The sequence below is a fragment of the Scyliorhinus torazame genome, chromosome 8, assembly GCF_047496885.1.
Source record: "Scyliorhinus torazame isolate Kashiwa2021f chromosome 8, sScyTor2.1, whole genome shotgun sequence".
In the NCBI taxonomy this organism is placed as follows: Eukaryota; Metazoa; Chordata; class Chondrichthyes; order Carcharhiniformes; family Scyliorhinidae; genus Scyliorhinus; species Scyliorhinus torazame.
The window spans coordinates 273,791,540-273,809,486 of record NC_092714.1 but is presented as its reverse complement, the minus strand read 5'-3'; the positions used below and the strand labels follow the sequence as shown (position 1 = coordinate 273,809,486).

At 56.0% G+C, this 17,947-nt stretch overlaps 1 protein-coding gene across 7 annotated transcripts in view; it reads left to right on the top strand.

The window, feature by feature from the left end:
* The window catches only part of LOC140428660 (DENN domain-containing protein 3-like), a 294,281-nt gene that overhangs the window by 254,217 nt on the left and 22,117 nt on the right, over positions 1-17,947 (top strand). For 6 of the 7 annotated variants that reach the window (XM_072515350.1, XM_072515345.1, XM_072515349.1 and 3 more), the window contains 4 exons: positions 1,136-1,272; positions 6,242-6,411; positions 7,793-7,929; positions 15,096-15,214. In XM_072515350.1, the coding sequence (XP_072371451.1) occupies positions 1,136-1,272; positions 6,242-6,411; positions 7,793-7,929; positions 15,096-15,214 (563 nt within the window). Of the gene's footprint in view, positions 1-1,135; positions 1,273-6,241; positions 6,412-7,792; positions 7,930-15,095; positions 15,215-17,947 lie in introns of those variants that run through there. The other variant, XR_011948826.1, reaches the window with a different exon arrangement.

Sequence of the window (17,947 nt, the reverse complement as noted above, 5' to 3'; positions counted from 1 at the left end):
AGAATGCGCTACCTGACATCACCCCTGAACAACAAATGAAATGAAATGAAAATGGCTTATTGTCACAAGCAGGCTTCAAATGAAGTTACTGTGAAAAGCCCCTAGTCGCCACATTCCGGCGCCTGTTCGGGGAGGCCGGTACGGGAATTGAACCGTGCTGCTGGCCTGCCTTGGGCTGCTTTCAAAGCCAGCGATTTAGCCCTGTGCTAAACCAGCCCCTGGCTGAACAACCTGGCTCATTTTGAGATTCTGTGCTCTTTGTGCTGGACTCCGACCAGAGGAAATGGTTTCTCTGTATCAACCTCATCAATCTCCGTCCTCAATTTAAACATTTCAATCAGACTAACCCTCTATTTTCTGAACTCTAGGGTGAGCAGGTCAAATTTTGCAACTTTGCCCTTTTAAGCCTTAACCCTTTTAGCGCCAGTATCATTCTGGTGATTCTGCGTTGCCGTCTCTCCAGGGTCAATGCCTTGTTTCCTGTGGTGCTGTGCCCAGAATGGAACCCAAATACACCAGATGGGTTCCCCCCAAGGCTCTGTAGCTCACTTTTCGAGCTCTATTCTACAGTGTGTGAGTGTATCATCAGGGTCGGAAGGGCAGCTGAGGACCCCGGTTCGATCCCGGGCCCGGGTGACTGTCCGTGTGGAGTTCTCCCCGTGTTCGCGTGGGTCTCACCCCCACAACCCAAACAAATGTGCAGGGTATGTGGATTGGCCACGCTAAATTGCCCTTTAATTGGGAAAAAAAAGAATTGGATACTCTAAATTTATTTTTAAAAAGCATCATCAAGGTTGGCACTTGGGGCGGTCATTCAGAGGTTAAATTATTAATTTACGGAATATGGACATTGCTGTTTAGGCCAGCATTTATTGCCCATCCCCAATTGCCCTTCAGAAGGTGGTGATGAGCTGCCACACGTTCAGCTGCCTGAGCCCTGAACGCTCAAATTCCCTCCGCCCCTCTAAAAGCCAACCTCTCTGATCAACACTTGGTTATCTGACCCAAGATTCAGTGAGAAATATTGTTCGTTAATGCTCCTGTGAGCTGTTTAACTGCGTTAAAAAGTGCTATACCAATGTACATTGTTGTTGTTGGCGGCATGGTGATGAGGCTGTGAACTCTTTGTTGCTAGGTAACCTGGACCCGTGTGAGAGTGCAGACACCCACCCGAAGCTATGGTGTGCGTTGAGTGATGGGAGGGTGATGATGTACAACGCGGCCACTTGGATCATGGAGCAGCCACCCATTCAGGCTGGGCGCTCAAAGCTGGTGAGTGAGTGGATGCCATCAGCTTCCAGGAAATGCACAGGCCATGCGCGCCCCCCCCCCCTACCCACCCGCCCGCCCCGCATCCTCCCACTCCCCCATTTCAAATCCGCTGTCATGTGCCATGCGTGTTCATTGTACAGCAGTGTCAGAGGGATGAGGAACTCCAGCACATCACAGCTACTCACCCCCCCCCCGGTGGAAAAACCTGGTCCAAAGTAGACAAGGGAAAGAAGCCTGAGGCCTGACTGTCTGATAGAATTGGTCATCATTTCAATAGAATCACAGAGTCAAACACAGAGGAAAGACATTCAATTCAGCCAGTAAACACTAACTCCTTCAAAGAACTGGGGCGTCATTCTCCGACCCCCCAGCGGGTTGCCGAAGTCTCCGGTACCGGATATTCGGCGGGGGCGGGAATCAGGCCGCGCCAGTTGGCGGGCCCCCCCGCTGGATTCTCCGGCCCGAATGGGCCGAAGTATCGCCGATAAATTGCCTGTCCCGCCGGGGTGGATTAAACCAGCTTTTGAACGGCGGGACAAGGCGGCGTGGGCGGGCTCCGCGGTCCTGGGGGGGTGTGCGGGGCGATCTGACCCCGGGGGGTGCCCCCACGGTGGCCTGGCCCGCGATCGGGGCCCACCGATCCGCGGGCGGGCCTGTGCCGTGGGGGCACTCTTTCCCTTCCGCCTCCGCAACGGTCTCCACCATGGCGGAGGCGGAAGAGACTCTCCCCACTGCGCATGCGCGGGAAACTGTCAGCGGCCGCTGATGCTCCCGCGCATGCGCCGCCCGGAGATGTCATTTCCGCGCCAGCTGGCGGGGCAACAAAGGCCGTTTCCGCCAGCTGGCGGGACGGAAATCTCTCCGCCGTCTGCCTAGCCCCTCAATGTTCGGGCTCGGCCCCCAAAGATGCGGAGCATTCCGCACCTTTGGGGCGGCGCGATGCCCGTCTGATTGGCGCCGTTTTGGGCGCCAGTCGGCGGACATTGCGCCGTTTGGGGAGAATTTCGTCCCTGTTCTGTTAGTTGCAAACTCTTTTCCAATATCCCCCTGTAATTGTTTATCCAATTCTATTTTGAAGACCAATATTGAAGCTGTATTCATCCTTCACGTACAAAAAGCTTTTCCTCATGTCTTCTCGAGCCCTTTGTCAATCACTCTAAATCTATTCCCTTGAATTCGAGGTTCTCCTGCCACTTTCCTTACTCTGTCTAAATATTTGATGGCTCTGAAACTTCTGCTCAATGGGGAACAACCCCAGCATCTCCTATCGCCAAGCCTCCTGGGGTGTGGGGGAGGAGAAAGCCGCTGACAGCCATCAGTCACCCTGATTCATAAATCCGTCCAGCTCCCTCAGACTGTACATATTTCATAGAATGTACAGCACAGAAACAGGCCGTTTGGCCCATCTGCTCTCTGCCAATGGGCATGTACCATATGAGCGTCCTCCCACCCTGCTCCATCCCAATCATATCAACACCTTCTATTTCTTTCTCTCTCATGTGTTTATCCAGCTTCCTGTCCCACATTCTCCCCACTCCCTGTGGGAGTGAATCCCACATTCTCCCCCACTCCCCGTTGGAGCAAGTCCCACATTCTCCCCGATTCCCTGTGGGAGCGAGTTCCACATTCTCCCCCACTCCCTGTGGGACTGAGACCCACATTCTCCCCACTCCCTGTAGGACCGAGTCCCACATTCTCCCACACTCCCTGTGGGAGCGAGTTCCACATTCTCCCCCACTCCCTGTGGGACCGAGTCCCACATTCTCCCCCACTCCCTGTGGGAGCGAGTCCCACATTTTCCCCACTCCCTGTGGGAGCGAGTTTCACATTCTCCCCACTCCCTGCGGGAGCGAGTCCCACATTCTCCCCCACTCCCTGTGGGAGCGAGTCCCACATTTTCCCCACTCCCTGTGGTAACGAGTCCCACATTCCCCCCACTCCCTGTGGGAGGGAGTTTCACATTCTCCCCACTCCCTGTGGGAGCGAGTCCCACATTCTCCCCCACTCACTGTGGGAGCGAGTCCCACATTCTCCCTCACTCCCTGTGGGAGCGAGTCCCACATTCTCCCCCACACCCTGTGGGAGCGAGTCCCACATTTTCCCCACTCCCTGTGGGAGCGAGTTTCACATTCTCCTCACTCCCTGTGGGAGCAAGTCCCACATTCTCCCCCACTCCCCATTGGAGTGAGTCCCACATTCTCCCCCACTCCCTGTTGGAGCGAGTCCCACATTCTCCCCCACTCCCTGTGGGAGCAAGTCCCACATTCTCCCCAGCTCCTAATTGGAGCAAGTCCCACATTCTCCCCCACTCCCTGTGGGAGCAAGTCCCACATTCTCCCCACTGCCCGTGGGAGCGAGTCCCACGTTCTCCCCCACTCCCTGTGGGAGCAAGTCCCACATTCTCCCCCTCTCCCTGTGGGAGCGAGTCCCACGTTCTCCCCCACTCCCTGTGGGACCGAGTCCCACATTCTCCCCCACTCCCTGTGGGAGCGAGTCCCACATTCTCCCCCACTCCACATTGGAGCGAGTCCCACATTCTCCCCCACTCCCCATGGGAGCGAGTTTCACATTCTCCCCACTCCCTGTGGGAGCGAGTCCCACATTCTCCCCACTCCCCATGGGAGCGAGTTTCACATTCTCCCCCACTCCCCATTGGAGCGAGTCCCACATTCTCCCCCACTCCCTGTGGGAGCGAGTCCCACATTCTCCCCACTCCCCGTGGGAGCGAGTCCCACATTCTCCCCACTCCCCGTGGGAGCGAGTGCCACATTCTCCCCACTCCCCGTGGGAGCGAATCCCACATTCTCCCCACTCCCTGTGGGAGCGAGTCCCACATTCTCCCCCACTCCCTGTGGGAGCGAGTCCCACATTCTCCCCCCACTCCACATTGGAGCGAGTCCCACATTCTCCCCCACTCCCCGTGGGAGCGAGTGCCACATTCTCCCCACTCCCTGTGGGAGCAAGTCCCACATTCTCCCCACTGCCTGTGGGAGCGAGTCCCACATTCTCCCCACTGCCCGTGGGAGCGAGTGCCACATTCTCCCCACTCCCCGTGGGAGCGAGTCCCACGTTCTCCCCCACTCCCTGTGGGAGCAAGTCCCACATTCTCCACACTGCCCGTGGGAGCGAGTGTCACATTCTCCCCACTGCCCGTGGGAGCGAGTGCCACATTCTCCCCACTGCCCGTGGGAGCGAGTCCCACGTTCTCGCCCACTCCCTGTGGGAGCAAGTCCCACATTCTCCCCCACTCCCTGTGGGAGCAAGTCCCACATTCTCCCCACTCCCCGTGGGAGCGAGTCCCACGTTCTCCCCCACTCCCTGTGGGAGCAAGTCCCACATTCTCCCCACTGCCCGTGGGAGCGAGTCCCACGTTCTCCCCCACTCCCTGTGGGAGCAAGTCCCACATTCTCCCCCACTCCCTGTGGGAGCGAGACCCACATTCTCCCCCACTCCCTGTGGGAGCGAGTCCCACATTCTCCCCCACTCCACATTGGAGCGAGTCCCACATTCTCCCCCACTCCCTGTGGGAGCGAGTCCCACATTCTCCCCCACTCCACTTTGGAGCGAGTCCCACATTCTCCCCACTCCCCGTGGGAGCGAGACCCACATTCTCCCCCACTCCCTGTGGGAACGAGACCCACATTCTCCCCACTCCCCGTGGGAGCGAGACCCACATTCTCCCCCACTCCCTGTGGGAGCGAGTCCCACATTCTCCCCACTCCCTGTGGGAGCGAGACCCACTTTCTCCCCACTCCCTGTGGGAGCGAGTCCCACATTCTCCCCCACTCCACATTGGAGCGAGTCCCACATTCTCCCCCACTCCCCATGGGAGCGAGTCCCACATTCTCCCCACCCCCTGTCGGAGTGAATTCCCTATCAACCAGTTTATAATCTAAATAGGTCCATTCGGTACTTATCAACAATGCCAGAAATCTTCACAGGTCTACGTTTCCTCCCCTTGTCTCGCTGTGCCCCGGCAGTCATCCATCAGAATCTCTCACCTGGAGCGTCATTCTCCGACCCCCCAGCGGGTCGGGGAATGGCCGTTGGCCGCCATGAATCCCGCCCCCGCCGGTTGCCGAAGTCTCCGGTACCGGATATTCGGAGGGGCGGGAATCGGGCCGCGCCGATTGGCGGGCTCCCCCCCCCCCGCTGGATTCTCCGGCCCGAATGGGCCGAAGTCCCGCCGATAAATTGCCTGTCCCGCCGGCGTAAATTAGAGTACCTATTTACCGGCGGGACAAGGCGGCGTGGGCGGGCTCCGGGGTCCTGGGGAGGGCGCGGGGCGATCTGACCCCGGAGGGTGCCCCCACGGTGGTCTGGCCCGCGATCGGGGCCCACCGATCCGCGGGCGGGCCTGTGCCGTGGGGGCACTCTTTCCCTTCCGCCTCCGCAACGGTCTCCACCATGGCGGAGGCGGAAGAGACTCTCCCCACTGCGAATGCGTGGGAAACTGACAGCGGCCGCTGACGCTCCGGCGCTTGCGCCGCCCCGAGATGTCATTTCCGCGCCAGCTGGCGGGGCAACAAAGGCCGTTTCCGCCTGCTGGCGGTGGGGAAATCCCTCCTGCGTCGGCCTAGCCCCTCAATGTTGGGGCTCGGCCTCCAAAGATGCAGAGCATTCCGCACCTTTGGGGCGGCGCGATGCCCGTCCGATTGGCGCCGTTTTGGGCGCTAGTCGGCGGACATCGCGCCGTTTGTGGAGAATTTCGCCCCTGAAGCTGGTACATGAGCTAAGAGATAAAAGCCCAATTTTAAGAAGATATATGTTCAGGGGATGAAGGCGTCGCTAGCTGGACTAACATTTATTACCCATCCCTCACTGCTCTCCTTGGCCGTGCTGGGATTCGAACCCAGAACTGTAACCTGGCTCTCTGGATTACTGGTCCAGTGACAATAACATTACACCACCACCTCCCCGTGGCTGGTGCCTGTGTATTTGTGACCACTTTCCTTCTCTCCTGCTGCAGAACTGTATGATTGGGGTCGGGAATGAGCAGGTGTGGCTTGGATCGGAGGATTCCTTCATTTACATCATTGATGCAGTCAACATGACCTGCAACAAGAGGCTGGTGGGACATCGTAATCAGGTGTCGGACATGATCCAGGAGAAGATGGAGGAAAGCGGCGACAGAACCAGGTGACCCAAACACTCCACACTAACTCACTGACCTCCCTCCATCCTGTGAGGTCAGCTCACAATCCTCGTTCACTAATGTCAATGTTCAAACTAACAGAGTCCACATCTCCAGGAACCTCACAACACCGACTCAAACTTCATTATTGGTGCTGGGACAGGGACTGATCTACATTTACCACTCACTGATCCACCTGCTCTACGCATGTAGGAATCATGGGCGCGATTCTCCGCCCCCGCCACTAAGTGCCCACGCCGTCGTGAACGCCGTCGAGATTCACGACGGCACAAAGCGGCCCCGATCTCGACCGATTCAGGCCCGCAAATGGGCTAGGATCGGGGCCGCGAGAGACTCGGGGGGGGGGACGTGTCGCTAAAGCAGCGTCGTCAGCGCGCGCCGGGCATTGGTGCTGCATAAAAGCGGCGCTGCGTCATCTGCCGCCTAACTGGCGTCACCCGCGCCGGCCCACCCGCGCATGCGCGGTTGCCGTCCTCCCCGAGGCCGCCCCGCAAGAAGATGTCGGATCGATCTTGCGGGGCGGCGGTGGAAAGGAGGTCCTCCTTCAGAGAGGCCGGCCCGCCGATCGGTGGGCACCGATCGCGGGCCACACCCCTTTTGAGTGCAACCCCGGTGAAAGAACCCCCCTCGCCCGCCCACAGGCCGTCCCCCCAGCGTTCCCGCGCTGTTCCCGCCGGCAGCGACCAGGTGTGGATGGTGCCAGCGGGAAGCCGTCGCTTTGGGCAGGCCGCTCGGCCCATCCGGGCTGGAGAATAGCAGGTGCAGCGGAGAATCGCCATTTTGGGTGTCCCGGGCGATTCTCCGGCCTGCGCCGCGCAGAACTCGATGGGGTCGTTCCCGCCGCTTGGGTGAATCGCGGGAGGGCGTCGGACCAGCGTCGTGCGGAAAAATGGCGCGCCAGGCGATTATCCAAACCGGCGCGGGAGCGGAGAATCGCGCCCATGGTGTCTTGGTTATGTTACAGGGTCAGGAGTCCAGTCGGCCCTGGGCTGGATGTCCAGAAAGTTCAAATCCCACGAAGGCAGCTGAGAAATTTACATTCAATGATTTGAAGCATATCTGGAATATGATAGCTGGTCTTTCTAATCTTGACCATGAAATTACTGGATTGTTGTACAAATTCATCTTGTTCACTGATGTCCTTTAGGGAAGGAAATCTGTCGTCCTTACCCGGTCTGGCCGACATGTGACTCCAGACCCACAACAATGTGGTTGTCTCTGAACTGCCCCTCTGAAATTGAGCTCAAGGGTATTTGGTGATGGGTAATAAATGTTGGCCTTACCAGTCAGCACCACATTCCGAATGAATAACAAATAAGCAGACAATATTTGGGGAATTTTAGCAGTTTTCTGTTTTCACCCCAGTCAGATCTACTCCTGTAGCCTGGATGGATCCATCCTTCTGTGGGACCCAGGATTGATGGAGATGAAGAGCCAGTTCCAGTTACCTCAGTGCTGGAGGCTGAAGTCCATTTCGCTCCACCATAACAAGATCTGGTGCTGTGAGTATAGATCAACCCTCATTCTCATGAAGTGGGCAGGTACAGGTTCTACAGTGAGTGGAACCTATTAACAGGACCACTGTACGCCCAGTGTGTGTTGCTGTTTGATCTCTGCCCAGTATTTTTTCTAACTATGGCAGGAATACAAACCAGGGGCGAAATTCTCCCCCAACGGCGCGATGCCCGTCTGATTGGTGCCGTTTTTGGCACCTTGGGGGCCGAGCCCCAACATTGAGGGGCTAGGCCGGCACCGGAGGGATTTCCGCCCCGCCAGCTGGCGGAAATGGCGTTTGTTGCCCCGCCAGCTGGTGTGGAAATGCGGCGCATGTGCGGGAGCGTCAGCGGCCGCCGACAGTTTCCCGCGCATGCACAGTGGGGAGAGTCTCTTCCGCCTCCGCCATGGTGGAGGCCATGGCGGAGGCGGAAGGGAAAGAGTGCCCCCACGGCACAGGCCCGCCCGCGGATCGGTGGGCTCCGATCGCGGGCCAGGCCACCGTGGGGGCACCCCCGGGGTCAGATCGCCCTGCGCCCCCCCAGGACCCCGGAGCCCGCCCGCGCCGCCTGGTCCCGCCGGTAAATACCAGCTTTGATTTACGCCGGCGGGACAGGCAATTTCTGGGCGGGACTTCGGCCCATCCGGGCCGGAGAATTGAGCGGGGGGGCCCGGCAACCGGCGCGGCCCGATTCCCGCCCCCGCCCAATCTCCGGTACCGGAAACTTCGGCGGGGGTGGGATTCACGGCGGCCAACGGCCATTCTCCGACCCGGCGGGGGGTCGGAGAATGACGCCCCAGGTGTTTCATAAAGAGCTTTGTTCCCCAATTTCACCTCAACATCTGGAACGGGTTGACTGTTTCTCAACTACATTTCCACAGGTGGTAGACGCCCTTTAATCGATATTCCTCGTGTGCAAACTTCGACAGTGAACCTAATAATCTAATAATCTTTTATTAGTGTCACAAGTTGTCTTACATTAACACTGCAATGAGGTTGGGGCAGCACGGTGGCACAGGGTAGCACTGCTTCCGACAGCGCTGAGGACCCGGGTTCGATCCCAGCCCCGGGTCACTGTCCGTGTGGAGTTTGCACATTCTCCCCATGTCTGTGTGGGTCTCATCCCCACAACCCAAAGATGTGCAGGGTAGGTCGACTGGCCACGCTAAATTGCCCCTTAATTGGAAAAAATAATTGGGTACTCTAAATTCCCATAACAGGCTCCCCGAACAGGCGCCGGAATGTGGCGACTAGGGGCTTTTCACAGTAACTTCATTTGAAGCCCACTTGTGACAATAAGCAATTTTAATTTTAATTTAATTTATTTATTTATTTTTAAAAAACAGTGCAATGAAGTTACTGTGAAAAGCCCCTAGTTGCCACATTCCGGCACCTGTTCAGGTACACAGAGGGAGAATTCAGAATGTCCAATTCACCAAACAACACGTCTTTTGTGACTTGTGGGAGGAAACCGGAGCACCCGGAGGAAACCCACGCAGGCACGGGGAGGACGTGCAGACTCCACGCAGACTGTGACCCAAGCCGGGAATCGAACCCGGGTCCCTGCCACTGTGAAGCAACAGTGTTAACCACTGCGCTACCGTGCCAACCGTTCAACTAGTTTGTGTCATCACTGCTATTAGCTCCATCCATACCTGACAACAACACAGGACAGTAATCGGAAACACAGGATCATGTTGCTGACATCAACCTAGCGCCCGAAACACTGAACATCTCTGACAGACCATACGCTGTGGGTGAATGGCTTCGCACACACACATGGTCTTGAGTCAAAAGGTTGTGAATTGTAGTCCCATCCCAGAACCTTCTGCACAAAATCCTGGCTGAGACTCACAGTGAGTACTGAGGGAGTGCTGCATTGTTGGAAGGTCAGCAATGAGGGAGCACTGTCAGAGAGTCAGTGCTGAGGGTGCCTCTCGAAGACATCCTTCCGGAAAGCCGGCGTGGTTTCCAACCAAACCGTGGATCAGCGGACATGATTTTCACTGCTTGGCAACGTCAAGAGAAATGTCAGGCGCAACATTAACCTCTCTACGAGGCCCTCATCGATCTGACAAAGGCTTTTAGCTCAGTCAATCGGAAAGTGGCAGGAAAAACCTGTCAAAGACCGGCTGTCCAGAGAAATTCTTCAACATCCTCTGAATCCTCCACGACAATATGTCAGCGACAGTCTTCACTGATGGAAATAAGACAGAAAACTTTGAGGTCAAGACTGAGTCAAGTAGGTATGTGTCATCACACCCTGTCCCCCCCCCCTTTTCTCCATCTCCATCACCACCATCCTTCACCTCATCAAGAACAAGCTTCCCAGTGGAGTTGACATCATCTACTGGATGGACGGAATACTTTTCAATCTCAACAACTGGTTGACATCCAAGAAGAAATCTGCACCGACATCGCAGGTGGAACTCAGTATGCGATGACATCGCCATCTCCACTCTCTCAGAAGAGAATCTCCGAGCCACACTTGACACCTTCGCGGAAACAAACCAAGTCCTTTACCAACCCACCCCAGGGCAAGATCCGGTCTCCCCCTCCATCAAGATCAATGGAGAAACCCTACCAAACGTGGAACATTTCCCCTACCTGGGGAGACACCGCCTCCCAAGGCTGACACCAATGTGAGATCCATCATTGTATCCAATCCCCAAGCGCCTGCTTCGGACGCCTAAGGATGAAGGTCATTGACAACCACAACATCTGTGCTGACACCAAGATGCTCATGTACAAGGCGGTCATTCTCCCAACTCTTCTATATGACTCAGAAACTTGGACAACCCTCAGGTGCCACCTCAAGGCCCTGGAGAGTTACCATGAACATTAAGTGAGACGGATTCTCCGCATCAGCTGGAAGGACAGGCATTCTAATATCAGGGCCCTTGCAGGAGCCAAGAGCACCGTCATCGAGGCCATGATCATCCAAAACCAACTCCGCTGGGCCGGCCATATTCTGAGGATGTCACAGCCATGACTACCAAAGCAAATCTTTCCTGGCCAGGTCATGGAAGGCACCTGAACAAGAGGAAGACAAAGGAAGCTCTTCGAAGACAACCTGAAGGCTACCTCAAGAAATGCAGCATTGACGTCATGGGAGACCCTTGCTCAGAAAAAAGCTACTTGGACAAAACCCCTGATTTGAAGAGACATAATTCTTCGAGGACACCCGTCAGCAAGAGGAGGCCCAGAAAAGGAGCCTGAGAAAGGAATACCAGTGATCCCGAGTCCAAGGACTAATTCCATCCCCTGGATACACCTGCTAAGTGTGGGGTTGAAGATGCAGCTCCAGGATCAGCCACACAAGAACCAACAGAACCATTCACCACCAACAGAGATTCTCAGGTGGACAATCACACTCGTTAGTAAGAGATCACTGAAGAAGACTGAGGGAGTGCTACACTGTCCGAGGGTCAGTACAGAGGGAGCGCTGCACTGTCACAGGGTCAGTACTGAGGGAGTGCTGCACTGTCAGAGGGTCAGTACTGAGGGAGTTCTGCACTGTTAGAGGGTCAGTACTGAGGGAGTGCTGCACTGTCAGAGGGTCAGTACTGAGGGAGTGCCGCACTGTCAGAGGGTCAGCACTGAGGGAGTGCCGCACTGTCAGAGGGTCAGTACTGAGGGTGTGCCGCACTGTCAGAGGGCCGGCATGAGGGAGTGCTGCACTGTCAGAGGGTCAGTACTGAGGGAGTGCCGCACTGTCAGAGGGTCAGTACTGAGGGAGTGCCGCACTGTCAGAGGGTCAGTACTGAAGGAGCGCTGCACTGTCAGAGGGTCAGTACTGAGGGAGTGCTGCACTGTCAGAGGGTCAGTACTGAGGGAGTGCTGCACTGTCAGAGGGTCAGTACTGAGGGTGTGCTGCACTGTCAGAGGGTCAGTACTGAGGGAGTGCCGCACTGTCAGAGGGTCAGTACTGAGGGAGTGCCGCACTGTCAGAGGGTCAGTACTGAGGGAGTGCCGCAGTGTCAGACGGTCAGTACTGAGGGAGTGCCGCACTGTCAGACGGTCAGTACTGAGGGAGTGCCGCACTGTCAGACGGTCAGTACTGAGGGAGTGCCGCACTGTCAGAGGGTCAGTACTGAGGGAGTGCCGCACTGTCAGAGGGTCAGTACTGAGGGAGAGCCGCACTGTCAGAGGGTCAGTACTGAGGGTGAGCTGCACTGTCAGAGGGTCAGTACTGAGGGAGTGCTGCACTGTCAGAGGGTCAGTACTGAGGGAGTGCCGCACTGTCAGAGGGTCAGTACTGAGGGAGTGCCGCACTGTCAGACGGTCAGTACTGAGGGAGTGCCGCACTGTCAGACGGTCAGTACTGAGGGAGTGCCGCACTGTCAGACGGTCAGTACTGAGGGAGTGCCGCACTGTCAGACGGTCAGTACTGAGGGAGTGCCGCACTGTCAGAGGGTCAGTACTGAGGGAGTGCCGCACTGTCAGAGGGTCAGTACTGAGGGTGAGCTGCACTGTCAGAGGGTCAGTACTGAGGGAGTGCTGCACTGTCAGAGGGTCAGTACTGAGGGAGCGCTGCACTATCAGAGGGTCAGTACTGAGGGAGCGCTGCACTGTCAGAGGGTCAGTACTGAGGGAGCGCTGCACTGTCAGAGGGTCAGTACTGAGGGAGTGCCGCACTGTCAGAGGGTCAGTACTGAGGGAGTGCCGCACTGTCAGACGGTCAGTACTGAGGGAGTGCCGCACTGTCAGGCGGTCAGTACTGAGGGAGTGCCGCACTGTCAGACGGTCAGTACTGAGGGAGTGCCGCACTGTCAGACGGTCAGTACTGAGGGAGTGCCGCACTGTCAGACGGTCAGTACTGAGGGAGTGCCGCACTGTCAGACGGTCAGTACTGAGGGAGTGCTGCACTGTCAGAGGGTCAGTACTGAGGGAGTGCTGCACTGTCAGAGGGTCAGTACTGAGGGAGTGCCGCACTGTCAGACGGTCAGTACTGAGGGAGTGCCGCACTGTCAGACGGTCAGTACTGAGGGAGTGCCGCACTGTCAGACGGTCAGTACTGAGGGAGTGCCGCACAGTCAGACGGTCAGTACTGAGGGAGTGCCGCACTGTCAGAGGGTCAGTACTGAGGGAGTGCCGCACTGTCAGAGGGTCAGTACTGAGGGAGTGCTACACTGTCAGAGGCTCAGTACTGAGGGACTGCTGTAAATTAACCCGCCAAGATGGACTCACCTGCGAGGATGGGGAGATCCTGTGGGGCTCACAAGTTGCCGTTCCACCACCAACCTGAGGACCCCTCTTACAGCAGCTGCATGGTGCCCCCCTGGGCAAACCAAGGTGAAGCTGTTGGCACACAGCTGTATATGATGGCCAGGCATTGGTAAAGCCGTCGAAGAAATGGTCCGGCCCTGTCAGAGTGAACAATCCCTGCCTCCATTGTCCACTCTCCACCCTTGGGAAGGCCCTGGTCGCCCACGGGCCCGAGTGCACCTTGACCAAGTGGCCCTTTCCTGAGCAGGATGTTTTTACTGGAGATGGTGAGCACGGCCTCGGCAGCTATAGCCTAACGTCGGAGTGTTCACAATATATGGACTTCCGGAATCCCGTGTATCTGACAACGGCACAGCCTCCTACAGGGGGCGACTTCCCGGGTTTTGTGTGAGCTAATGTCGTATGCTGCACCAGGACTGCCTCATACCACCCTGTGTCCAATTGATTGGCCGAGAGATTCAGAGGAACCAATCTGATAATTTGCTGAGCCAAGGGCTGGTTAATTTTCTGTTGTTGTCCAACCCCCCCCCCCCCCCCCCCCCCCCCCCCCCCCATGCCTCCACCAGGGGGGGCACACCCATCGAGCTGCTGATGGGCCGTCACCTCAGAACTCATTTGGATTTAGTGTTTCCTAACTTGGTGGGGAGGGTGGAGGACGCCAGGGACAGGCTTCACAGAGGGGGTGGGGGACCCGGTTTTAGTTTGGAGCTTCACCTCGGGCACACTGTGGTTAACTGGACGGACTGTATCCCAGTCTGGGCCCGTGTCACACATGGTGAGTGTTGTCATGATATCCACATCAGCATATCATGGTGCAATCACACACACACTGATGGACAGGTCGACGGACCAATCAACACACACGCAACATCACAGCCAATCAGCAGTGAGAGCACACGCACTATAAAACAGGGAACACCACAGTTCCCGCTCATTCTACCAGGAGCTAGCTCAGAGCACAGAGCTCACAGCGCGCCACTCAGACATAGACCATGTGCTGAGTGCCTCACTAAGATAGTGATAGGGCTGGGTCCACAGGATAGCTGGTGAAGCACGTACCCAAGCCGGTAGTTAGTTGTTACCGTTGATTAGACAATAAAACAGAGTTGTACCATCTCAGCCGTGTTGGATCATTTGTGCATCAGAACACCCAACACGACAAGTGTAAGTGGCAGGTCTGCCAAAAAGCATATTGACCATTTGAGCAGCCTTGGGGGGTGGGGCGGGAGGACGGCGACCGCCCATCTTGGGGGGGGGGGGGGAACGGGAGGACGGCGACCGCCCATTTCAGAACAGACTGGTGTTGTCGACACTCCTGTGAATGTTCCTGCCAGCTGTCCCGTTGGAAGGTGGTCAGGCCAGTTCCCTTCACGAGGAGACCAGCCTGTGGGGGTTCTATGGCGGTCCAGGAGGATTTAAAAGTCCCGAGACCAACTGACTCTTTGATGAGCTCACTCCCTCCTGGCATCTTTTTGCCAGTTATGTAGAACCTGTACATAATAATTGTTAAATGTAATAAGGGACTTAAGAGGGGGGGGGGAGGTGGTCGCTTGGCCCATTTAAGGGGGCGGGCTGGCGGTTCACTTGGCCGTCAGACATCCATCAAGAAAGTTTATTTCAATGTCTAATATATTAAACATGATTTATTTCCATCTCTATATCTTTATCTTTTCTTCCAATATCCCCTCCTCCCCATCACTTTTAATTTCTTCTTGCTCTCTGTCTCTTTCTCTCCTTCTTTCTCTTCCTCCTTGCTTCTGCTCTCTCGTACTCTCTTTCTCCATCTCTCTCTTCTTCACCTTTTTCTCCTGTTCCCACTTTTCTCTCATGCTGTCTCTAATATTCTCTTGTTCCTCCCTTCCCACTTTTGTTTCTCTGCTTCTCTCTTTCTGTGTCCTTGCTCCTTCTGTCTCCCCTTCTTTTCCTCTTGTTGTCCATTCCCAGGTGTTTCGTACAGCCTGTTGGTCCTGGGCCGGGATGGGACACAGATCCAGGAGGTCACCTTCATGCCCAGTCCCGAGGGTGGATCCATCCTCATGACCAACTTTCTCATCATTCCTCAGGTATCTTAATGTCAAATTCAGGAGTTGGAGGTTGAAGTGAGCAATTTGGTCAGGGATTGGAGGGTTTAGGTCGTCAGGGGATACGGTTGGAATTAGTTGAAAGTTGGGGTGTTGAGGTCAGGGAGGTTAGAGGTTGAGGGTCAGGTTTGAAGTTGAGGGATTAGGGTTGAAGCTTGCAGAGGTTAGGGGTTGAGCTTTGAAGGATTGAGGTTGATAGTTGGGGAGTTGCTGTCGGGATAGGTTAAGAACAGAGATTGGGGAGTTGACATCTGGGGCGTCATTCTCCGACCCCCCGCCGGGTCGGAGAATGGCCGCTGTGAATCCCGCCCCCGCCCCCGCCGAAGTCTCTGGTACCGGAGATTGGGCGGGGGCGGGAATCGGGCCGCGCCGGTTGGCGGGACCCCCCCGCTCAATTCTCCGGCCCGGATGGGCCGAAGTCCCGCCCAGAAATTGCCTGTCCCGCCGGCGTAAATGAAAGCTGGTATTTACCGGCGGGACCAGGCGGCGCAGGCGGGCTCCGGGGTCCTGGGGGGGGCGCGGGGCGATCTGACCCCGGGGGGTGCCTCCACGGTGGCCTGGCCCGCGATCGGGGCCCACCGATCCGCAGGCGGGCCTGTGCCGTGGGGGCACTCTTTCCCTTCCGCCTCCGCCACGGCCTCCACCATGGCGGAGGCGGAAGAGACTCTCCCCACTGCGCATGCGCGGGAAACTATCGGCCGCCGCTGACGCTCCCGCGCATGCGCCGCATTTCCGCGCCAGCTGGCGGGGCACCAAACACCATTTCCGCCAGCTGGTGGGGCGGAAATCCCTCCGGCGCCTGCCTAGCCCCTCAATGTTGGGGCTCAGCCCCCAAAGATGCGGAGCATTCCGCGCCTTTGGGCCGGCGCGATGCCCGTCTGATTGGCGCCGTTTTTGGCGCCAGTCGGCGGACATCGCGCCGTTGGGGGAGAATTTCGCCCCAGGTGCTTAAGGATTGAGGTCGGGGTTCGAGTTAATGACTGGGGAGTTGAGGTTGAAATGGGTTCAGTTCATGGGTTGAGGAATTGAGGTCAAGAGGGTCCAGGGTCAAGGTTGATGGTATAACGCCAGGGGTTAGGGGTTGGTTTGGATTGTCATCCTGCCCTCCCCCGGCATATTGCTGTTTCCAGAAATCAATCTTACTGTTTACTCACACACACACACACACACACACACACACACAAACGCACTCACACATACAGACACAAACTCACACACATACAGACACGCACTCACACACATACAGACACGCACTCACACACATACAGACACGCACTCACACACACACACACATACAGACACGCAGTCACACACACACATACAGACACACACACACATACAGACACGCACTCACACACATACAGACACGCACTCACACACATACAGACACGCACTCACACACATACAGACACGCAGTCACACACACACACACACACATACAGACACACACACACATACAGACACACACACACAGGCATACAGACACACACACGCACACATACAGATACACAAAGATCAAAGAAATGTACAGCACAGGAACAGGCCCTTCGGCCCTCCAAGCCCGTGCCGACCATGCTGCCCGTCTAAACTACAATCTTCTACACTTCCTGGGTCTGTATCCCTCTATTCCCATCCTATTCATGCATTTGTCAAGATGCCCCTTAAATGTCACTATCGTCCCTGCTTCCACCACCTCCTCCGGCAGCGAGTTCCAGGCACCCACTACCCTCTGTGTAAAAAAACTTGCCTCGTACATCTACTCTAAACCTTGCCCCTCTCACCTTAAACCTATGCCCCCTAGTAATTGACCCCTCTACCCTGGGAAAAAGCCTCTGACTATGCCCCTCATAATTTTGTAGACCTCTATCAGGTCGCCCCTCAACCTCCTTCATTCCAGTGAGAACAAACCAAGTTTATTCAACCTCTCCTCATAGCTAATGCCCTCCATACCAGGCAACATCCTGGTAAATCTCTTCTTCACCCTCTCTAAAGCCTCCACATCCTTCTGGTAGTGTGGTGACCAGAATTGAACACTCCAAGTGTGGCCTAACTAAGGTTCTATACAGCTACAGCTGCAACATGACTTGCCAATTATTATACTCAATGCCCCGGCCAAGGAAGGCAAGCATGCCGTATGCCTTCTTGACTACCTTCTCCACCTGTGTTGCCCCTTTCAGTGACCTGTGGACCTGTACACCTAGATCTCTCTGACTGTCAATACTCTTGAGGGTTCTACCATTCACTGTATATTCCCTACCTGTATTAGACCTTCCAAAATGCATTACCTCACATTTGTCCAGATTAAACTCCATCTGCTATCTCTCCGCCCAAGTCTCCAAATGATCTAAATCCTGCTGGATCCTCTGACAGTCCTCATCACTATCCGCAATTCCACAAACCTTTGTGTCATCTGCAAACTTACTAATCAGACCAGTTACATTTTCCTCCAAATCATTTATATATACTACAAACAGCAAAGGTCCCAGCACTGATCCCTGCGGAACACCACTAGTCACAGCCCTCCAATCAGAAAATCAGAAAAGCACCCTTCCATTGCCACTCTCTGCCTTCTATGATCTAGCCAGTTCTGTATCCACCTTGCCAGCTCACCTCTGATCCCGTGTGACTTCACCTTTTGTACCAGTCTGCCATGAGGGACCTTGTCAAAGGCCTTACTGAAGTCCATATAGACAACATCTACCTGCATCAATCATC